The following is a 23,065-nucleotide window of genomic DNA, read 5'->3' as shown; positions in this document are numbered from 1 at the left end:
TTTAGGGCTTTAAGGCAAAACTGACTGGATATTTTTTTAATCTTTGAATTTAGAAAAACTTAAAGAGTGGACCTAAATGTTTTTTGGAGTAAGAAATCTTTATGGTGAAGCGATGAACACAAAACTCGAAAAGTTGTCATTGCCAGATTTCTAGAAAATAAATAGCTTTTCTTTGATTGACCATTCTATGTCCCAAATTTCACTCAATTTCCTGACTGGGATAGGCCCAGTAAAGCTTCAAACTTTAATTTATACTCTTCTGGCACTGTAAACTTATTTTTTGCTCAATAAAAAATTGCAAAAGATCAAGCTAAGTCTTTTTCATTTTCAGATCAAAACTGGAATTTAATGTTTTGACTAGTTGTTGTTATTGGATAACTACTACATCTTAAATTACGTCTGCAATAGTGATGGAAAAGATACTTCCCACATATACTCCAATTACAACCAACAGGGGTAAATTGTTGAACTTGCCTTGGTTATGCTCACAGAAGCAATTCGATGATTGGATAAATTTTGAATTATGTGAAAATGATGTTATCATTGCAACTTATCCAAAAAGCGGCACCACGTGGATGATGAACATTATATACCTTATAACGCACAAGGGAGTGGCCTCCGAAGTAACTTTGGAACAACATTTTCTTTTCGGTGAAACTGCTCATGCAGAAAATTTGTCACAACATCAAACAAGTCCGTTTAATTTTTTTCAAACTCATGTTTCATGGGAGTTTCTTCCTTTTAACAAAAAATGCAAATACGTTTGTATTTTAAGAAACCCTAAAGATGTTTGTACTTCTTTTTACCATCACACACGAAACTTCCCAAGTTATAATTTCAAAGACGGAAGTTTCAATGACTTCTTTCAATTCTTTGTTAAAGGAAAAACTGACTTTGGAAGTTACTTTGATCACGTCAATCATGCCTTAGAACATAAAGATGCCAACAATGTTTTGCTGTTGTTGTATGAAAATGTGAAGGTCAGTTTGTTTTTTTCATATTTGGATGAACTAAATCACCAAGCTGCAACGTTTACGTTTAACATATTATTGATTTATGGCAGAGGTTCCCAACCTTTTTTACACCATGGCCCCCTTTGAAAATTTTGAAAAATCAATGGCCCCCCTATTTTTTTCAACCTTTTGAAAAAATTAAGAAATGTCATTTCAATTAAAAAACTTGTTTATACAGCAACCGGAAAAGACAATTTCATGAAGATTTGGGAAAAATGTAGGCTACTAGTATTTTTATTAAATTTTAATTTATTTATTTTGTTACAGAGTGTTGGATGGACTTAGAGATGATAAATTAAAATAATTATTATATTATTTTTCAAATTTTTCCATGGCCCCTTTGAAAAAGGTTCATCGCCCACTAGTGAGGTTAACTCCTGTAAAGCATAACATAAAATATGAGACCTGAATTGTAAAACTACTTAAGTCACATTTGGTGGAAATCGAGTTATCTCTAAAAGTATAAATTGTATGATGGTCAATGCCTGCCCCGTGCAAAATGTGATTTAAAAAGCGGCTTAATTTTGCTATAACACTCACTATTGTTTGCATAATAATAAAAGATTATACAACGTTGTAAGAACTTTAACTTGCTGGATTTCAAAAGTTGTATCTTGAGCTTAAGTAGTTCTTGAACTCATGTTTTCAATTGGGCCTACAATTAAGAAATTTAATCCGTTTATGAAAATAAGATTATTCTACATTTAAACTGTAACCTGCAAACTAGGCTACTGTGTTGATTACGTTTGAAGTAAACTAGCTGCGCGCTTGCTTTAAAGATGACGTCCGCCCCATTAGCCCAGTGGCGTCCGGCTCAAGACTACGCGGCGCTTGTTCGGGTCGGAGTGTGCGCTTGAGCAACGCATTTCAGAACTGCTCTCCATTCAGCGGCACCTAGTGAATGGAAATATTTCCCGGCAACAACACTTCAACAATTGGAAAACTTCACTCTGCCAATCTCAGTAACCGGCCTTGCGTCAAAAGCCCCCTTAAGTATGGGAAACTACCAAGAATAACCTATCAAATTTTGTTAGTCTGAGAATAAAGATTCAAAACCATATCATGAGGAGCCAGTGGCATGCTTGACTTATTTGAATGGGATTGACAATTGAGTAACAGAAACTTTAACTTGACATATAAACTTTGCCTTGAACAATTTTTACTTATTAAACCGCAAAACGTTATCTACTTTTGCCTATACCAAACGCGTTTACATTTTATTATTTTTTTTATGTTATTTTTATTATTTTGTTTATTTAATACTTTATGGGGTAGGCTATGTAGACTGCAAATTGTGCAAACATAAACGACTCACAACACCCAAAATTGAGGATCTATGCAAGTCGACGACCGGCCTTGCAAGAACTAATTATTGAAAGTTTAGTTACTGAGCTCTTCTACTAATAGGAAAGAAACAAAAGACACTTTAATCTCACGTTTGCGACTTCTTTAACTAACATTCAACCTTAACATTGTTTTGTTCAGAATGACACAAAATCCGCTGTTCTTCAAATTGCACAATTTCTGGGAAAACAATACTTCGATGATGTTACTAATCCTGACGTCATGCATCAAATCTTGAAGCAGTGCAGTATTTCATCAATGATAAAAAATAAAAAGACGTTGGTGAGAAATACAGTAATTTAAACTCTTACACCGTTAACCTGTTAATATGTGCTTTCATGTCATTTAGTGATATTGGACGGCTATTTTTATATTCAGGGGATTCAGGTATTTTCAGGTGTGTAGGTGTGTCATACGTTTTTGAGTGGATTTATTGATGATTATGGTATTGAAACAAGATTCTTTAGTGAGAAATCTTTAATGTAAAACAACACAGTGAACGCATCAATAGTACAGGCTTAAACCTAAAGTTTCAAAGAAACTCGGAAGATTTATTTAAAAAAATAATATTAATATAATTTTGTTTCTCAGCAGCCGATTGCAGCAAGAATTGACAGCAATAGACATTTGTTTCGCCCATTTGACATGGTTCTTTTTTTCTTTCTTTCGCCGTCAATTCTTGTCACAATCGGCTGCTGAGAAACATAAACTTGATTGGATGGTTTTAATGGCTAGCGCTAGGATACACGGCTTTGGTTAGCGAATCGCAATCACTCCCTGTTCTGATTAAGCTACCCAGCCTTGTGCTGACTGCCAGGAAGAACACTCTTTTTTACACAATAATGATTACTGTAACTGTATGTCATTGGTTAGCTATCTCAGATAAATGCAATTTAATAGCCTGTATCCATAAGTGTCTCATTCTGGAATAAAAAGGGTGATTTATGTCATCGAGTAGGCTATTGTCATATTATTTGTCTGTTTTTTTTATAGACACGTAGTGGACTTCTAGATAACTGTCCTGTGATCAGACGTGGTATCGTTGGAGACTGGAAGAACTTATTGAGCGAGGAACAAGCAAACATTATCGACGATCTGTCTGAAAAACATGGGATCAAACATTTGTGGGAAGATATTATTTCGTATGACGCGTCGACCGAAGCGTGAGAGAAACTAAGAACAAGTAAATTAATCCTATATACTGCTATATACCAGGGGTTCTTAACCGGGGGTGATTTATTGAATCATAAATTAAAGCAAACTTCATTTTTTCAGTTAAAACTGGTAGTGTTGCACTCGATTTTGATTCAAATTTATGCTTAATGTAGGCTAAGTTTTCGTCTTTTTCTTTTATCTCCACACAAGTAGACTACCAGTTTCATTTCAGCAGCGTATGCGTGCTGCATTTTTACTGTACACAACCTAATTAGGACTTCGACCACAAAGTGGATTGCAACTCTGCTAAGATTGCAACTTCCTTTATTTGCATTTTTTCGCATGGTTGACTGGATACGATGACATCACAAGGAGCCACCAAAACGGTGGGGGTAAATTTTACTTTTTCATTGGGCAAGGGGAAACGAGACAAAAAAGGTTAAGAACCCTTGCTATATACAGTATTACAGTATGGATACAGTGCAATTGTCACAGTGGCACGTGAATGAGTAGATTACATTTATTATGTTGTGTGATAGGCTCTGTGCCGTCAAATCTGGTGTCTGCTTTACAATCTAAAAATTTTTTCATAAAGCCTGCGTAAATTTAAGTGCCACTGTGCATCGGTGGGCAGGCTGCGCGTCCCAAAGTCTCGAGAAAATAATTAATGTCATGTATTTACTGAACTCCTTTAAGGTGTTGCCACCCACCATGCTATATTTTAAATTGATTGTTTTGTTTTGGTATTTAGGCGCGATATAAAGACCGTGTTTTGTCGCTTCTACCTTTTTCTAAACCTCTGCTGTGATGGTCGATGGACATACATTGATTTTCTTTGTGATGGTCAGAAATAAAAAGCAAACGTAACTGATTTGGATTTAAATTTTCGTTCTACGAATTGGTTAGTTGTTTGTGACGCAAGTGATCAAAATCCCGAATGGGCCGGGTTTTAATTTTGAATTTTAAGCACTAGCGAAATATAGGCTAATTTTTTCGCTAAATTTTTTTAATAATTTTTTAAATCTAAAAACGCGCAGTAGTATCTGCTGATACCTTCTGCAACGTATCATTTTTCATTTGTCTAAAAGACTCTAAGTCTAAATGCACGACCAATAGCCTATCAGGGTGGTCCAAACCCTGGCACGCGGGCCGCATGCCGCCCGCGTGAAGCTATTGTGCGGCCCGCGAACACTTTGTGCATGCCGGAATTATCAGTGCTAAATCCAAGGTTTAAAAATACATCTACGTTTTATATAAATGCATTACATTCGCCACACCCTAAATAAGCCGCGCATAATCGGGTCAATAGGTAACTATGAGGGAACAATGTCGGTTTGTGACGACACAAACGTGCGTTGATATTTTGCTTTTGTTGCTAGCACTTTCTCCGTTATGAAGCGATTAAAAAGCGACACACGGAACAGAATGACTGATGAAACCGTGGATGCCTGCTTACGTCTGTCGACCACTGAATTTAAACCAAAGATCGACACTACATGCAAAAGCAAAAAACAATAAATTGTTTTGGTTTGCTAATTTGTTGACGTGTTATGTATCGTATCTTTTTTTACTAGCTGAAAATCACTTTTTGATTCGCAAGCAGAGATTAAAAAGTGAGTTTGGCGTGCAGCAAAACATTAGGTCGATCAGAACAGTAAACTCAGTCCTTTCATCAGTGGCGTAGCCAAGGGGGGGTTTTGGGGGTTACAACCCCCCCTTTGGCACGCGTGTGACGTCACGATATTGAGAATGATGCTTTCAGTCTAAAAAAAAATTGCCTAATTTAAACAAAATTGCATTAAAAGAGCGATTTTGCCAATACCAAACATTAAAACATCTCAGCCAGGAATTAACAACAAGAAAACACAGAGACTTAGCTTTATTTCCGAAAAATGCCGAAGAAAACATGATCTTATCCTTTTTCTATGCTACCAGACAGCACCATTTTACAGGAATATTCGTACCCACATTTTTGTTGAAAATGCTCTCAGAATGCACAAAATTCAAAGTAAATTTTCAAAATTTTCTGGGGGAGGCTCCCAGAACCCCCGCCGCTGGGTGGTCAAAACCCTCCTTTTTAAATTCCTGGCTACGCTACTGCCTTTTATTGCAACTGCATTTTGTCAGCGACAAGTAAGCGATTAGTAAGAATATAGCTAAAACAGATCGAAATTAATAGAAAAGAAGTTCAAAATCGCAACCTAGTTAAGTTTTTATTTAACAACGTTTCTACTTTCAGCAACGCGTTATCATTTCTCACTATGAGGCCTGTGAAGTTTTTCTCAGACCCCAATGTGGTTTTTCATGTTCGCAGTCTTGGACCACCCTGCGCTAGCGTATGCGCTGACGCCGCCAACTTTTTTTACAAGTTACATTGACGCATGCGGAGTATGGTTTTTCGAACGTTTGCGTTTACGCTGACGGCGTCAATATTTTTTGTATACGTGTGCATCATTGGTATCAACGTGGCTTGATATTTCCTGCAATAGTTGAATGATTTCTGCCTTGATTTTTTTGTTAAACAAACGAGTCTTGGTGAAAGCAATGTGACGCAATAAAATTACTAGCCTACTGCAAGAAGCTATCTAGGAGTTCTGTGCAGTTGCTTCTTGCTTATGAATGAAGACTGCATGCATATTCGGAAAGAAACAAGACAAATCAATGACAAAATGAAAACATTGTTTGTAAGTATTGTGACTTGTGAGTAATAAGAATACCATATCGCTTGGAGTGTTAGTAACAATACAAAAAGTAAGTAACACAGTATATAAAACGCTTTAGTTAAAACATTCAATTCCAGAAAACAATTAGCAACAGCAAACAATATAGTTTTTTAAGCTGCATATTATTAGGCTATATCTTAGCTTTTTTGCGTATACTGAAGATATTGGTCATAATAATACTCTTGGGAGACCTATTCTGCTAAAAAATTCCGAATATTTTCATCGACAACATCAGGCCTGTCTTGTTGAAGCCAGTGGCTAGCTCCCGATACAAATATGAGTCTACTTGTCGGTTGCCCATCTACTGGATGAGGAAGATATTCTTTTGTGAGCATGGCTAAATGTTTGCTCAAAAATTTGTCCTCAGCTCCCCACAAAAGCAAGATGGGAAACTTCGCGTTTGCAGACTTGTATTTTACATGACCGTTGCTAGCTGGTTGATAAAATGGTAATCCCTTGGCTCTGTAGTAATTGATCCCACATTCAGTTGACATTCCTTCCATAGATAATATCATGAGATCCAGTTCTTCCGGCTTTAATTGCTTCGAAGACGATTGAATTCCTCCTTTGCTTTTATCTGATATGATAGACTTGAGAAACTTGTAGTCATCAAAGCGGAAAAATATTTCAGGAAACTTTGGAAGCTATTTAAGACAAAAAAATAGATCAAAACAAAATCGGATTAGCCTACTCGCATTTAACTACCTAATCATGTGATACTGACAGTTATCATTAGACAGTTTATCACCCAGACGCACGGTAGCCTTGGAAACTGTAAGCAGTTCTCCAATTCAACAAAAAGGCAGAGGTGGGCAGCATAGGCGTAGCCAGGGGGGGGGGCGAAAGGGGCCATGCCCCCCCCCAAATTTTCCAACTTTGGATTCCGAAGTTGAGCTCTTTGTTGAAAATGTAATAAAATTTGTCGAAATTTATGACGTTTTCCAAGACATCTGGTTATTAACACCCCCCAGGACTTGTTTTAGACACACAGATAGACACCAATAAATTTTGCAAATTGTAAATCGCGCAAAATTTACGCGATTTACGTTTCTTTGAACTAATTTGTGGAAGCAATTTTACAATGGTTTACTCTGTTGGGTTTTTATGTACTGTAGGCTAGTTATTGAGTTTTTGTGTAGCTGAGTTTTTGGTGTTCTCTAATTTTAGCCGCAGTTTTTGCCGTTCGTGTGTAAGAGCTACCTTTAATAAGTTAATAGCTGTTTATCTGCTAATAAACTTCATACAAATATTACCTAAAGTGTTTCCAGAAAGCGCTACAATCCATTATTTGAGTGTAAATTTTCAAAAATTTTCCGGGGGAGCATGCCCCCGGACCCCTCTAGAAAACGCGTGCCTCCGGCACGCTCTAACCCCCCACCACTTTCATTGTTTCCCTTGCTCAGCCCACCAGGATACGCCACTGCACATCAACTGGCGATGGCTTAAATCAAACACTTTGTTACTCTCTTCAATTCATCAAATATTTGGCCCCCCCCAAATTTTTTTTCTGGCTACGCCACTGGGCAGTAGTGTGCTACTTTTGTGGCGCCGCTAGTAGTGCGCTACTTTTTGGTAGCGGTAGCAGCGCTAAATTTTGTTAGATTAGCTGCTACAATAGCGACGCTACTTTTCCCAAAGTAGCGAATAGGCACTACATTTGCTTCAGTTGTACTTTTGCTACGTACTACTTTTCAATTTAAAGTGGAAAATACAAATCGTTTTTAGAGATTTTTCATGGAAACACTGAAACATAAGAATAAAAATTGCACTTTGAATTTGTTTTCCATAACGACGTTGAAATGACAGTGTAAACGAATGTTGTATTGATAGGCTAGGTGACACCACTCGTTTTCAAGGTTGCTTGAATGGAGTTTCACAAGGTACTTGAATAGAGCTTTCCAGTGTCATTTTAACAAAATTAGCGAGTAAAATTAACCGTAGCGCGTTTTTTTTGTCCACGTTGCAGTAGCAGTAATGCGCTACTGTTCATCGGCTGGTAGCGAATAGCGGCAGCACCGCTCTTTGGCTTGTTGTAACGATAGCGCGCTACTTCAAAGTAAGGGATGCCCACCTCTACAGGAAAAAGAAGCCTATATACTGTACAAGAACGTTATAGCCATTGAGCAATAATTTCTAGATATACAGATACTGTACTGTAGTTAACTAGCAGCTTGTGACAAAGTTTTATCGGTGATTAGGCCTACTTATCCTATGATAAGTAAGTTACATGAGCCTAAATGCCACCGAGCCATTAAATCACAATAAAATACAATTATTTGTCTGGATGGATTACGTTACATTAAGAACTCCTCATTTATCATAAAAACAAAACTTTTGGGCCAAGATTGCAATAGGCGTACTCAAACTTACCAACCAGAGTTAAGCTGGTTTAACATCAAATTCATTTTTACGGACCATCAGCAGAAATGCTTGCGCACAGGCCAACAATTTCGTCAAGTAAATTAAGCTAAGGTTCGACTTTCGGGGTGTGCACTTGAGCAACGCATTTCAGGACTGCTTTCGATTCAGCGGCACCTAGTGAATGGAATAATTTCCCGGCAATAACACTTTAACATTCGGAAAACTCCACTCTGCCAATCTCGGTAACCGGGCCTGCGTCTAGAGCCTCTACAAGTATGCGAAACTACCAGGAATAGTCTGTCAAAGCTTTGTCAGTCCGAGGATAAAAATTCAAAACTAACCAACCAAGCTCAATTTTGTCAAGCACCGCTCAATAATTATACTTACCATAAAGAGGTAAACATACCAACTCTTGAACAACAGTTGCGAAAGATTCGCCTTCAATGCAGCGTCTAAGTGGGGACAATTGAGTATAATTACACGCTCTAAGACTTCTGGGTAAGATTCCACCACTTCCCACGTCACGCCCGCACCCCAGTCATGTCCAATTAGAACGCAAGTTTCATATCCCAGTGCGTTGACTATACCTTTGACGTCAGCAGCTAACTCAGTTAGGTGGTAGGAAGATATTCCAGGAGGGTGATCGGATTCACCGAAGCCACGCATGTCTACAGCTACCACGAAGTATTCTGTTTCGTCTGAAATGAGATTTCTGTGAAGAGTTGTTGCAACGACAAAGACTGTTACTTCATGGAGTTCAATATTACATTTTTCACAATAATTATTTTTTTACTTTTATTGTCAATAACAAAATGCCTCGAAAAACATATTTCACAAATCCTATCTCCTCCAATACACGGCAGTTTAAATGTGTAGGGCCTACACTGTAGGCCATTGGTTTATTATCAAATCATTAAGATGTTAGCATAACCAACTATAGCAGGCCACGGTTCTATAGAGATTTAGAGAAGCGCACTGTAGAATAATTTGAAATTTTAAGATCTGCTGCATTGGATCATGATTGGGTTCATTTATTAATGACGATTACCTAATAATCCATGTTGTCACGACAGGAACAGCAGCTGAGTTCGATACTCAAAGTTAAGTTTTCAAAAAATAACAATCGTAGCACTAAAGAACACTACTTTTTTGGAACTTACCTCCATCAGCATTCTTCACTGTTGGGCTCTCGTCAAACGACTTGAGGATGAACCTCCAGCTGAACCAGCTTTCAGGAAAACCATGCAAGCAAAGCATGAGCTTCGGCTGACGTTGTAAGCCTGAAAGAAAACGACAGTTATTTTTCTGTTTGGAAGTACAAATCAACTTGGGCTTGTTTTGAAATTAATGCCATCTAACACCAAAGCAGCAAGAGTAAGAGCTCGATGGTATTTTGATGTTGTAATTGAATTGGCATGTTGAAACAAAAATTATACGTTACGTTAAATTTGTTACGTGACAAACGCTATGCACCGATGCCCCTAGGCTTGCTCCTATTGGGCATTCATTTATTCAGAGAAGTAACCGATACAAGTGGTTGAATGCAATAACATATCTATTTTCTTACATTCTGTATATGAAATGCTTCCTCCTTGTAGCGCCAACAATACTGAATGCAATTTTTACACAGACAATTATTGTTGTATTGTGGTTAAATAAGCAGGAAATACTTTCTCCAAAAAAAGTGAACGTTACACTGAAATAGCCTACAAAGTAGGCTAAATAAACACACATGTACAATATATGTAGCTAATAGCAAGCTTACTTTTATTAGTATGTTCTCCAATCATAGTTTCGCCATCAATGTCCCTCACTTTCAAGTGTTCTGGAAATTTCCCAGTCGTGACGTAATGAAATCGTATGTTTCTTGCGGTGACGTAAAGATGTTTCCATTCAATTTTTGAAGATTCGCCTTCATTGGGACTCCACGATTTATAACAAGCTGGCCATTTTTGCCGTTTACGGTTTTTTGTTGACCAAACCTCAGTACCTCGTTTCATAAATTCCCACAGCATTCCACAAGAACACATAAAAGCATGAATAAGTCCGATTCCGCGTAGAAGGCAAGTCAGAATGACAGCCAGCACAAAATTCATTGTGTTTCAGATTCAAATCTGTAGCTTTGACAAACACAGGTTAGAAAGAAACATATAATTGAATAAGAACTTTATGATTATCCCCCTTTTAGGGTGAAACAGGCTGTAGAGGTTTTAGAAAGTACCGGTATGTTAATAGCTATATTTGACGTAATTTATTCTGCTTGGCTTTTTTGCTTGGCGTTGAGCACTTTTTGTAGTATTAATACTAGGCTACCGTAAACTATTTATTATCTAAATTGAAAAAAACATTCTTCAGACTTGGCTTGCCCTTAAAAATCCGACAAAGGTTATTTCAATCTCATACCATCAACAGCAGTGGTGCCGAAGTAGGGGAGATGGGGGGGATATATCCCACCCAATATTTTGGCACCATCCCCCCCAATAATTCAGAAAAAATTATTTGTTATGAAGTTGTAGTCTACTTCGATTTAGTTGTTTGCAAGCATCTCGAATTTGTTTCTCTTTTATTGATATTTGATCACAGTTCTAAATTGTCTTGGATTTGACGCTAAACAATGAAGGATTTTCAGTGAAGGTATTAAGGACGAGTTGGACCAGGCCACTGGCCACGGCACTGCAGTAATGAAGAAACTGCAGAAAAATATTTGAGACTTGTGCTGATTTTGAAGCCTTTGGCACATATAGAGCAATTTGGTATCACGATGTAAGAAAAGCTTGACATTTACTTTTGTGAAGAGCTGTTTCAGACCCTGAAAATTACTCGAGAGAAATATCGTGATTTGGAGTTTGAGAACATTATTACAAAAATGCAGTTTCACTTCCAGAAAAATGTGCTGCTAATTTTATCACGCTTTTGCAAGCTCCGCGGCAAAGAAGATTGGGTGGAGGCTCGATGGCAGCTACTCCAGACACTCAACTGTATTATAAAATACTTTAAGCTGCAATCAGTTCATGGACAGAGTTATCTCTGAACTGACCGAACGGTTTAAAAGTAGCCTGAATTGCGATTCGGAAAAGTATAAAGAAGTGGCACAAATTTTCAAGATCGGCTTAGTTCCTGAAATGGTTAAAAATTATCCAGAGCTGAATAGACAATCGATGAGCTATCAAATTGATTCATTCAGCAAGGCAACAGGAGCAAAATCTCTATACGATGCTAAAAAAGCTTACTAGGCATTGTTCGAGTTGGAAAAACCTTTCTATTCTCAAATACTCCAGCTGATTAAGATCCTCTTTTTGTCCGGTAAGCTCTGCTGCTTGTGAGAGGTCGTTTTCCAATCTTCGTAGATTGAAAACCTGGCTGAGAATTACTTTGGGACAGGAAAGGTTGAATACTAGCATTGTTTACAACATTTTCCAAAATATTCTTCATGACATCAGCATAAATGACATTGTTAATGACTTTTCAATGCGCATTACCGTAAGACGCAATATGTTCGGTTGTATAACAAGTTCTTGTGATGTGTTTGAAAGTTATTATTTTTGTCAAAAATTTGCAGATGTTCTTCTGCAGCTTCGATTCTTTTCAGTCTCCTGACTAGTGACTTTGTCCTACAGTGCACTAAGTGTAGTGATTCTAATGAAGGAAAGAGCAAGAAGAAAAGTATAGGCTAACTTCTGTTGTTTTTTTTTGAATAACTAAGTAAGCTACCGTATTCATTGGAAGGTCATAGGTTCGAATCCCGCTGGAGGTACCAATTTTTCTTTGCTTGTTTCTTAATCTTGCAGCAATCATTCACAAGAGCACTTGTAGCGCTTTTTTCTCCATGATTTCTTGTCTGTAAGTTATATTATGCTGTTAGCAGCTAATTTACCGAGGTCCGGTGATTAATAAACTTAACACCGGTACCACGAAAATTGTGTATAAAAGTATGTATCCCCTCAATGTTCAAAATCGTCTAAAATTTGATAAAATTTTGATTTATCCCCCCAATCCTCAACTAACTTCGGCACCACTGATCAACAGTTGATAAACATCTACGTAGCTTTTTTTCAACATAACGCTATCTTTCTATTTGGGCAGTCAAAATAAAATTCCTTAATTTTATTGCTATTGTGATTGATTGATTGAATCTTTATCCTCGCTCGGACTAGGAAAGCTTCTTGCAGAGCTTTATCCTGGTGGTCTCGCATACTTGTAGAGGCTTTGAATCACTGAGGCAGGCCCGGCCGCGAAATTTTTTTCCCACGAGCTTTCTGTCTCATTGATTCTAGTCACTCTACGATTTTCCGAAAGTGTTTTGAGAGATTGGTTGATTCAGATTGCGAAATAACCATTTGCCAATGGAATTCTGCAATCATAATAAAATATAAGCTTTCCCTAACCCTACTTTCTTTGAAAAGCTCTTGTGTACAGCAAAAATTAATTTAAAGAAAAAAAAAAGTTTGACTTAGACGGGCGTCGAACCCTCGTTCTTACGAACACTAGGCAGAGGATGAAACCACTGAACCAACCGTGGCAACGAGAAACGGTTGCATTCACACGGTTTTAATACAAATTTTACTAAAGTATGTAAATGAGACAGAAAGTACGTGGGAAAACAAATTTCGCGGCTCGGTCGCGACAATTTTTTTCCCACAAACTTTCTGTCTCATTTGCATGTTTCTGTTAGTGTTACCATGACTGGTTAAACCGCGCGGCGCGCGTAACTGTTTTTACCGATTCATTTTTTTCGCGCGGTTTTCAAAGTCAGCAGCCAATTCTCGGTCTCCAGGCAGGGGCGCCGGAACGATTTTTGACTGGGGGGGCAAGATTACGAAAAAAGGGCACTTTTGTTTACTAAAAGGCCACATTTTTTTTCAAGTTTTAAGATAAGATATAGCGACAAAGCTAATCTATCAGCTCACTATGTATTGAGTAATGATAGCGTACAAGTGTCCGGTATAAAAAAGAAGGGCATCATGCTATGTTATAATGATCAATCAATCATTTTATTTTTCGTCATTAACGCGTCCGGGACGAAAAAGATACTAACTACAAAAATCGATATAAACCTAACAGCACGTTAACGAACGGAAAAAGGTGGCAAAACCTTGAAAAGTTTAAAACGTGGCTGAATGAAAAATTATGTAGTAGGCTATATATTAGTAGTTAGAACGGCCACAAAACCCCCCCCAAAAACAAATAGCAAAAAATAAAACAAAAACAGAGAGAAGCACACATGTAGTAATGAATGACAGCCTAATGAAAAGTGAAAAGTGTAACCTTCCTGTCAAGCCTTAAAGCAGCCTGCGGCCATGGCCGCTAAGTAGTGCTTGAATGACCGCCGGTACTACCTCCTCAATCGGCCAAGTTTGGCCGCCGGTCTCTTCTAGCCAATTATTTAATTTCGCAATAGAATGATCGTGGATTAACTGTCGAAAATATGTACTGTAGTATCAAAGAGTGACGCAGAATTAGGTCAGCGCGTCATAATCGCCACTGTTGCATTGTGCAGGAATATTTGTTATTGATGGAATATATCCATCTGCGATCACCAGCGCTGGAAGTCTTGTTTGTAATTCCCGACGTTTATTTTAACAAAGTCTTAATCCGAAGTGCTAATTTACATCGGCTGGCAATATTGTCGTTTTTATGTCGATTCGATGTTGTCAGACATTAAAAAGGAGAACTAGGTTAGTTAGGAAGGAGAACTAGGTTAGGTGACATCCGAGGGGAAAACATTTTTTGATCACATTTTGCAAAAATTATGCTTCTTTTAGTAATGTCCTTCACATCATTGAAATACTTATTTTATTCAGGGAGTCGAACCGTTTGATTTTTCCGGTTCGGGTCCGGTTCTGGTTCAAAGATTGTTTCAAAATTTGGTTCAGTTCCGGTTCAGGTTCGAAGAAACTTAAAACCGGTTTTATAAGTTCCGGTTCGGGTCCGATAAAATTAGCCCTAGGCCTACTATTGCCCAACTACTAACTAGCCCAATTGGGCGTGAAAACCGCAAGGTTGGCAACACTTGGTGATCTCAACAATGAGATTCTCAACACTGCTTTGCTCAATTACTGTAACTTGCCTTTGTTGTTTGTTGCACAAGTTACAATCAAACTATATTGTCTATGATGTCACAGAACAGAAGTTGTTTACCTCAAAAAATTCCTCTCCAAAGCATCGATGATAGTAGATCGTGTGTTAAGGAATAGGCTATAATTCATCCGTACAATGTGGCCTCCAAGATAACAACATGCTACGTACAACTTCACTTACCACAATGCGAACAATGACGTAATGCTGGAGTGAACCGCTTTTTTCAACCGGTTCGGGTTCGGTTAGGGTTTAAGCTAACTCAAATTTTCGGTTCAGTTCCGGTTAAGGTTCAGACAAAATTGCACCAAAACCGGTTTACAAAAATCCGGTTCGGGTTCGGTTCGACTCCCTGATTTTATTACCTTGCCATCACCGTCAACACATGTCGAACGTTATTTTTCGTTGCAAAAGAGAATTCTAGGGGAGTGGCGAACTTCTTTAAAATCAGCCACATTGGAGACACTCGTGCGAGTGTCGTTAGATGGTCCCTCAGTACTGGATTACAATCCCGATAAAGCAGTTATTGCGTGGTGCAACGATTCTATTGGACGTCACTGGACGTCACCATTGGACGTGACAAGGACGTCACCCAGGCCCAGACTTCAACAACGCTAAGTGATCATTTTTGCATTGTTTCAAGTTTAATTCTATTTACTTGTGCTATCGTTATTTTTATTTTGGCCTCCAAGCACGCAGATTTCGCCGCCGAGAAGGAGCTCCCGGTAGGCCACGATGGCTGCCGAAAAAAAAACGAGTTTTAAGGCCTGTAGGTTACTATGTTGCAAAATTTTGTGCCGTAGGCTATATATTATTTTGAGGCAAAAATGAATGATTATAATTAGGCTAAAAGCGAATAGCAGAAATTGTTATATTGCAAAATGTGCAGTAGCTTACATGAATTTAAAAGGGCACCATTGCCCCCCCTGCCCCCCCGCTTCCGGCGCCCCTGTCTCCAGGTTAAAATCTAAACATTGAACTTGAAAAAAACGTAGCCTGGAGAGTGGAGTTGGAGACACACCTAATCTAGTCAGGTTTTGAAAAGTTGAGAGAAGAAATTGATTCTGGTCACTCTAAAAGTAAGATTCAGGGATTCTTAGACTGAAAGCATCATTTTCAATATCGTGACGTCACACGCGTGCCAAGGGGGGGGGGGGTTGTAATCCCCAACCCCCCTCTTGGCTACGCCACTGCATCACCCGTTATGTCTCTGTTAGGCTAAGTGACCTGGAAACGAAACAAAAACTTAAAAGCGAAACTCAATCAATTGCAAAGACAAGTTTGATTAACAAAAGGCTATAAATATCTGTTTTATTCGCTGCGGTCTTTTGTTGTGGATTTGCAAATATGTTTTATATTTTTTATTTCTCTTCCCTTCCACCTTATCCCATCCCCTGCTTTCAGGTGTCACGAGAGGCGACTTCTATTGTATTTCAATTTCATACTATCAACAGTTTAATTAACGTCGATACAGCTTTTTCTTATTTTACGCTATCTTTCCATGTAGGCTGCTTAAATAAATTTTTCAAATACTTTTTGCTGCATTATTGCTAATGTTTAGGGTAACTCACAGTGGCCCCAACTTTTTATCAAATGCAGCAAAGGAGTTTCCCAAAGACAATCACGATATGGCAATACTTCCTTTTCCTTTGTCTTTTCTGTAAGACTAGTCTCCTAAGATATTATAACTGCATGATGCTGCATGTAACGACTTCACTTTTGTAATATCATATACTGTACTCTGGGCTTGATTCAGGAAATTGTCTCGTTTGTGTTCGTTCTTGTGTGAATTTGTGAGGACTTGGAAAATAATTCGATCACATCATGTACAATTTGTACATGATGTGATCGAATTATTTTCCAAGTCCTCACAAATTCACACAAGAACGAACACAAACGAGACAATTTCCTGAATCAAGCCCAGAGTACAGTAGAGCCAATGCAACGTCGCACCAGCATGACGGTCAAACAACTTTTGCGGCGGAGGGTAGGGATTGATTTTCAGGCGCTTTCTTTCTTGTTTTTCTCGCAAGGTTCATTTTCAAGTTTGTGTTTGAACCATAAATATAAAAAACTGAGACTCACCGCTTCCTATTACATCAGCGAAATTTGTTGTCCAGCAGCTGCATCTTCTTTAATAATGTTTCACTCCGTGACGAGTCGAACGCCAAAAGAATCTCAATCTTTCTTACTTTCAACTTGATCTACATCTTTACCTTGCTTGGATACGACAAGACAAAACAGACTTGTATGTTTTCTTCCAGAGCATGGACATTGTTTCAAGCAAGGTAGCTATAGCAAAATTAACTTCATTCAATTTCGATTCTAAAGTCACAGGCTAAGCTATTCTATTCGTAGGTTATTTTATTCAAAGGCTTTTCTATAGGCTAAGTATTCACAAGTCCGATTTCGATTGCCCTTCGGGAGGGAGGGAAAGATACAATTTTAGTGAATGATTGCTTCCCCAAGCCCACTCCCCACTAAAGTGGTTTCCAATGCTATGACAACGTTTTAATGATATTGCATTATGTGCAATGACGTTTCATAAATGTTTGGCTGCATTCAGTAGCTGTATTTTTAAACAAACTCTTCATTTCAGATATTAACATGTTTGCTTTTTTCTTTCTAATATTTTCTTTCTAGCCATGTCACTAACCTATTTTATAAGAACTTTTTTTTATATAAAGTTTCCTTACACGCTCGATTTTATCACACGACTCATCGCGATGCTGCGCTGGCTATTTTGTTTTCGAAAAATGTTGAACATTTTCTTGCAAAGAGATGCCGACCCTTGTCCACGGCAGATTAGACACAGCCAAGCAAGCGTGAAGCAACCTGAAAGATTGTTCTCTTCTAATTAGTCGTGACTTAGTATTCTTGTTTGTAAACATGGCGATTTAAAAAGAGAATGCCCGAAAAGCAAACTTTGACTAGCTGCAAGACTTAGTAAAAAAATTAGCGATTATTTTCTTGGCTAATTTCATGCTTCAGAAGTCTGCATCAAAGAACTTTGAATTTTCTGTGATCTTCTTTTTGTTGCACTGCAATGCATCTTTTGTTCGAATAGAAAAGAATAACTTCGTCGCAACTAATTCCAACGGTATAAACTAATCATCATCATCATTTTCAGCCTGTGAGAGCCCACTGCAGAGCGTAAGCCTTCCTCTTTTCATGCCAATTTACATGATTATGTGCTAGTTAGTACCAATTGGTTGTATTGCATTGTTTGTCAATGTCGTCCCTCCATCTTACTTTTGGTTTTCCTTTCTTTCTTTTGGTTTCTCGTGGTGTTCATGATGTTAATTTTTTAGTCCAATAAACTAATAGCAGTTACGTAAAGTCTGATTTATTTACTGGCCTGAGGCCAACGTGGCCAATAAAGGAATTTATTTGCCCACCCGTAAAGATAAAAGTCACAATATAAAACCAAAGTTAATACATTTTTTATGAAAATAAAAACACACTACTATTCCATGAAACTATCGTTTTTAAAGGTTTAAAATAGAAAAATTACCTTGTGATGTTTTATATTTTTGAAAATCGAAACAAAATTAGCTTTTAAAAATTCGGCGTGGAAGTCTAAGATTGCATAGCAAATTTGAAACATATTTCAACATGGACAGTTATAGCCAGAGATGGGCATGATCTTGATCTTGAAGATCACTCACTTTTATTTTGGTGATCTTGATTTTAAAAATCAATAAGATCAAGATCACTTTGGAATTTAAGTTGACTTAGCCCTTCTTCGTCGTATGAGCTGTTCTTCCGGACTATATGTTTGGGTATGATGTCATCAGCCACTCGACAGTCTCGTCATCCAGGGCCTTCAGTCCAAGCGTTCCATGTGGTGGTTGATGGATTGGGCAGTCGTGGACGACATGATCTACTGTCTGGTCTGTGGCGCCACACTCGCATCCCGGTGAGGGAGCCAGGCCCCATCTGCACATGTCTGAACGAAAGCGACCGACGCCGGTTCGTAGGCGGTTAAGCCGGACCCACGCAAGTCTTGCGAGGGACATTCCCGGAGGGTGCAGATCGACATCGGGTAGGAAATCACGGAGTCGGGAGGTGTTGTTTTGCCACTCCATGTTCCATGTGTAGTTCGTCCAGTGTGCCGCACTTATTCCAAGATCTTCAACGTTGTTCAGAAGCTGTCGTGCGGCGGGCACAAATGGGCGTCTTGATTTCAGTCGCTGCTGTTCTCCAGGTAGGCGCTGGAGTGCACTGTGGAGGAGGTGGTCGGGGTCCAGTGCGCGACGAGCAAGGGAAATCATGGCTCCTTTACGGCGAAGCTCAGCAGGTTGGATGCCTGCAAGGATGGGAAGGCAGTCCGTTGGAGTGGGACGCAGGCATCCAGTCACAGTGCGTAGTGCGTTATTGATGGCGGTGTCAATGTGGCGGGTGTGAGAGTTACGGCACCACACCGGTGCGCAGTACTCAGCGGTGGAATGGACGAGGGCCAAGGTAGCTGTGCGAAGGGTTTTCGCATCAGCTCCCCAGCCGGAACCCGCCAGCCGCCTCAAAAGTGCAACGCGCGCAGGTAGTTTTTTGCGCAGTGACTCCAGGTGTCGTCGGTACGTGAGTGACCTGTCCAGGGTTACGCCGAGGTAGGTAGGTTCGGCGCAGTAGGGGAGGTGTTCGTCATCGGTGGTAATGTTGATCTCACGTTTTGCTTCCTTGTTGTAGATGGAAGGCCGCCGACACTGTCTTTGCCTTGCTGAGCTGTAGTTTCCATTTCTGGAGATATGTTGATATAGTTGACATGTCCTGGCTTAGGTTCCTCTCCATTGACTGCCAATCTCCGGCTGGATGCAGGAGAGCCAGATCGTCTGCGTAAGCATACTTCCTGGAGATGGTGTCAGGCAGGTCATAGATGTAAGTGTTAAAGAGGAGAGGAACCAGGATAGAGCCCTGTGGGACGCCGTTCCTGAGTCGACGTAGTCTACTTCGTCGGCCGCTACCGGTGGAAAGGGTAAAGCTGCGGTTTTGCACAAGTTCCATAATCATATGGACCATGTGCCTGTCAGGAAGGAGACGAAGTAGTTTGCAGGTAAGGCCGCTGTGCCATACAGTGTCGTAGGCAGCCGTGAGGTCGACAAACACGGCGCCAGCCTTCTTTTTTGCCGAGAAGCTGTCCTCGATGTCTTGGGTCATTAGAGTGACCTGGTCTACGGTTGATCTTCCGTGGCGAAAGCCGGCTTGTTCCCGAGGGAGCTGAGGGTCTATTATCGGTTCGACACGGGCGTAGATAAGTCTCTCGAGTTAGCCTTAGCCTTGACTTAGCCTAACAGATAGAGGCATTTTTTAAAACTTTTCCTGTGCAAAGGAATTAGTGGCAATTAAGCTTACTATCATTAAAGGTACTGTCATAACGTGATATGTGCAACGAAAGTCGACTTGAAGTCTCAATCTTGTTTAGTCAGTGTGGCCATTTCAAAATTCCTTTAAGCAGCCTAAACCTTCGCATATGCTTTATGCATGGCACAAAATGATTCTAAAAAATGTTTGTTCTCGCACGGCAGCCCTTGCATTTGTCTACTCAACCATTGAGCAATGTGTATCTGCATGAGGTTAAAGTGGACATATTCGTCTCATTGACAGCACCATTAGCAACCTCTTGGTGATGGTGAGTAGATGCTTTCCTCACACCCCAACGAAACATCTTTCCATTTTTTCAGGAATCCAACCATGTGAGGTTTGCCATAGGGCTGCCACTCTGTACCTTGTTTGACGTAACGTGGGGACATTTAATTTGCTTTACAAAAAAATAAATCCAAAGAAAGGAAAAAGGCAAAGACGCAAATCAAGACAACCATTCATTAGTGTTAGACCGATGCATAGACTACCCATACATCTAAGCTGGATATCGCAACAAACTTACGATCCTTTTGCGGCACACTATAGGGATCCGCGACGCACATTTTGAGAAGGTCTGGGCTACGCAACAAAGGTGTTCAAAAAATAACGCTCGGCCTTGCGCGTGCCGTTGCCATCCTACTCAAACTACAACAACGATTGATAATGCAAACAGTCACTAACTTACTACAGCCTACCTGTATTTGTTTGCTATAGCTTGTTAACTTGCTATGGCCTAGGCCTAGTGTAGGCCTACAGTCGGTGAAATCGTCGCAAGATAAAATAATGCGTAATTATCTAACCGTAGTTAATCTTAACCCAACTTCATTCGTTTTATTAAATTATGCAAGGTTTCATTAAACCGTATCAAACCCCTTATAAAACTAGTTCACAAACTCGCAATGGGATCAAGCATCCTGGTTGTGTTAGTGTTAAGACGAGCGGATGTTTGGCAGCTACATGTGACGTAGGCCTTGATACGTAGAACCCTAAAGGTGTGGACTGGAGGCTAGGCAAACACTGTGATAGTTTAGCGAATCGTCATTGCTCTCTGTTCTAGCGAGTAGGTTACTCAGTCTTGCGTTGACTGCCACGACAAACGTTCCTTTCTACTGTAGGCTACATGATATATACCTTGACACTTGCTGATTTAGTTGTGTATTTTTCACAACGGTAAGAATTCGACGGACTGGTAAGGGCGACGATGGAGATTCTGTGTTATGCCTAGTAGTGGTGCGTGACTGATGGGATAAGCAATGCCTCATTGACGAAACACGTAGGCCTATCTAGCGCTGTCAATTCATGCTACCATCGGCTGCGGAAAAACATATAGGTTACCGTAGTTGATCGGATAGTTAATGGCTAGCGTGGAGTTTACATAGTGATGGTTAGCGAATCTCAATTGCTCGCTGTTCTAATGAGTTGGCCACTCAGCCTTGTGTTGACTGCCAACGCTCCTTTCTAGATAATAGTTAGGAACCCACTGTAGTTTATAAAAAATAATTGAGGGTGCTTTAATAATTAATGTTTAAATTACTGTCCATTTTAATAGTTTATAAATATTTTATAAAAAAAATGTGTATATAGATTAACTTGCAATTTTTTCCATCATTATATAAACATCACATTTTTGTCATCGACAGTGATTTTTCCAAATAGCTTAGTAGGCTACAATAGAGATCAACCTATGTTGCTACTCTATTTTCGCCAGCTTGGCACTCCTATTGCTGAATCACATGCCTTCACAAATCAACCAACATACGCTATTGGCCAATAATGGATATTCATTGGAGCTTTCTCAATGCCGGCTTCCAACTAGCCTACCTCGTTGAAGTGCAACACGAGATCCTTCACAAACCACTCCATTTAATAGCTGCCAAAACTACCGTGCTTCTTCTGATGTAATCTGCACCGCAACTAAATGCCTGTAGGTCTACGCATGCTGGTCAGTTTTTTTTGCTCTAGAGGTCCACAAAACAGTTTGAATAAAATAAATGCGCTGCATTTGTATAGATAGAAAAACTGGCAACCTGCGTTCACTGCGACATGAGCACTAAACTGGTCGTCGTCGTCATACAAAGAAAAACATGGACGATTAATAACAATGGCGAAGAAAAAAAATCTCCTGCCTTTATAAATAGATTCAAAGATATGACATGACCAGGTGTTAAGCCTATTATTTGCCTATTCGACCTAGACTAAGCTTATAACGATTGGCCTTGTTGGTCAATTGATGCACTAGTGGTTTCTTGTGTGACCTTGTTCAACAGACTAGAATTAGCTTACATCCAAATTTTCGATAAGTCTATCGAAATCTAATAAAAACAAAATCAAATAAGTCTAAAAAAAATAAGCTATTTGAAAGTTAGGTTATCGGTACCTTCCCCCAACCGAGAGACACCAGCACATGCATGTAGCCAGGAGGAGAGGCTTGGGAACAGGCGCGGATTTAGGAGTTTTTTTCGGGGGGGGCCAGAAAATTTGAAAATCAATTAAAAAGAAAGAAAAAGATAGAACACATATGAACAATGATACTACGACATATAGCCTAGATATGATATAAAATAGACATTAAAACAGCCATTTTCATCAATTGTGAATGTTTAAAAAATAAATTTTGCTTCAATAAAAATTGCTAAGCATGCAAAGTAAACTTGAAATCTGGTTTAAAACCCTGCATGCCTATCCATGACCAATTGGATATAAGTTATTTTATGTTTGCAGGCATATACGGTAATTGATTGAAATTATAATGAAGACTAAAAACTAGAAAACAGCCATTCCAGTGGCGTAGCCAGAAATTTTGAAAGGGTTTTTTTTTTTTGACGTCAGGCTGGCGAAGCCACCGGAGTGTTCGCTTAAGACGACACCCAGCAGCGGGGGTCTGGGGGCCTCCCCCAGAAAATTTTGAAAATTTACTTTGAATTTGGTGCATTCTGAGAGCATATTCAACAAAAATGTGGGTATGAAAATTCCTATAAAATGGTGCTGTCAGGTGGCATAGCAAAAAGATGAGATCATGTTTTCTTCAGCATTTTT

General features: G+C 39.3%; 2 protein-coding genes across 2 annotated transcripts; one reads left to right on the top strand and one right to left on the bottom strand.

Annotated features, from left to right (window-relative positions):
• The first annotated feature begins 410 nt into the window (after window positions 1-410).
• LOC145766728 (sulfotransferase 2A1-like) lies at window positions 411-4,366 on the top strand. The gene is made up of 4 exons (XM_082578434.1): window positions 411-980; window positions 2,499-2,639; window positions 3,351-3,520; window positions 4,264-4,366. Exons 1-4 carry the CDS (start codon window positions 411-413, stop codon window positions 4,364-4,366), a joined length of 984 nt encoding a protein of 327 aa, XP_082434560.1.
• Window positions 4,367-5,610: 1,244 nt separating this feature from the next.
• Window positions 5,611-10,812, bottom strand: LOC145767032 (epoxide hydrolase 4-like). Its single transcript, XM_082578763.1, has 4 exons — window positions 10,362-10,812; window positions 9,757-9,876; window positions 8,984-9,294; window positions 5,611-6,879 (listed from the first exon to the last, which is right to left on the bottom strand). The coding sequence occupies exons 1-4, from the start codon at window positions 10,690-10,692 to the stop codon at window positions 6,427-6,429; spliced, it is 1,215 nt and encodes a 404-aa protein (XP_082434889.1). The 5' UTR covers window positions 10,693-10,812; the 3' UTR covers window positions 5,611-6,426.
• Between the last annotated feature and the right edge of the window lie 12,253 nt (window positions 10,813-23,065).

Source organism: Aplidium turbinatum, chromosome 3 (assembly GCF_918807975.1).
Source record: "Aplidium turbinatum chromosome 3, kaAplTurb1.1, whole genome shotgun sequence".
NCBI classification, from domain to species: Eukaryota; Metazoa; Chordata; class Ascidiacea; order Aplousobranchia; family Polyclinidae; genus Aplidium; species Aplidium turbinatum.
The sequence above is the reverse complement of the archived record's forward strand: the minus strand, read 5'-3'. Positions and strand labels throughout refer to the sequence as shown.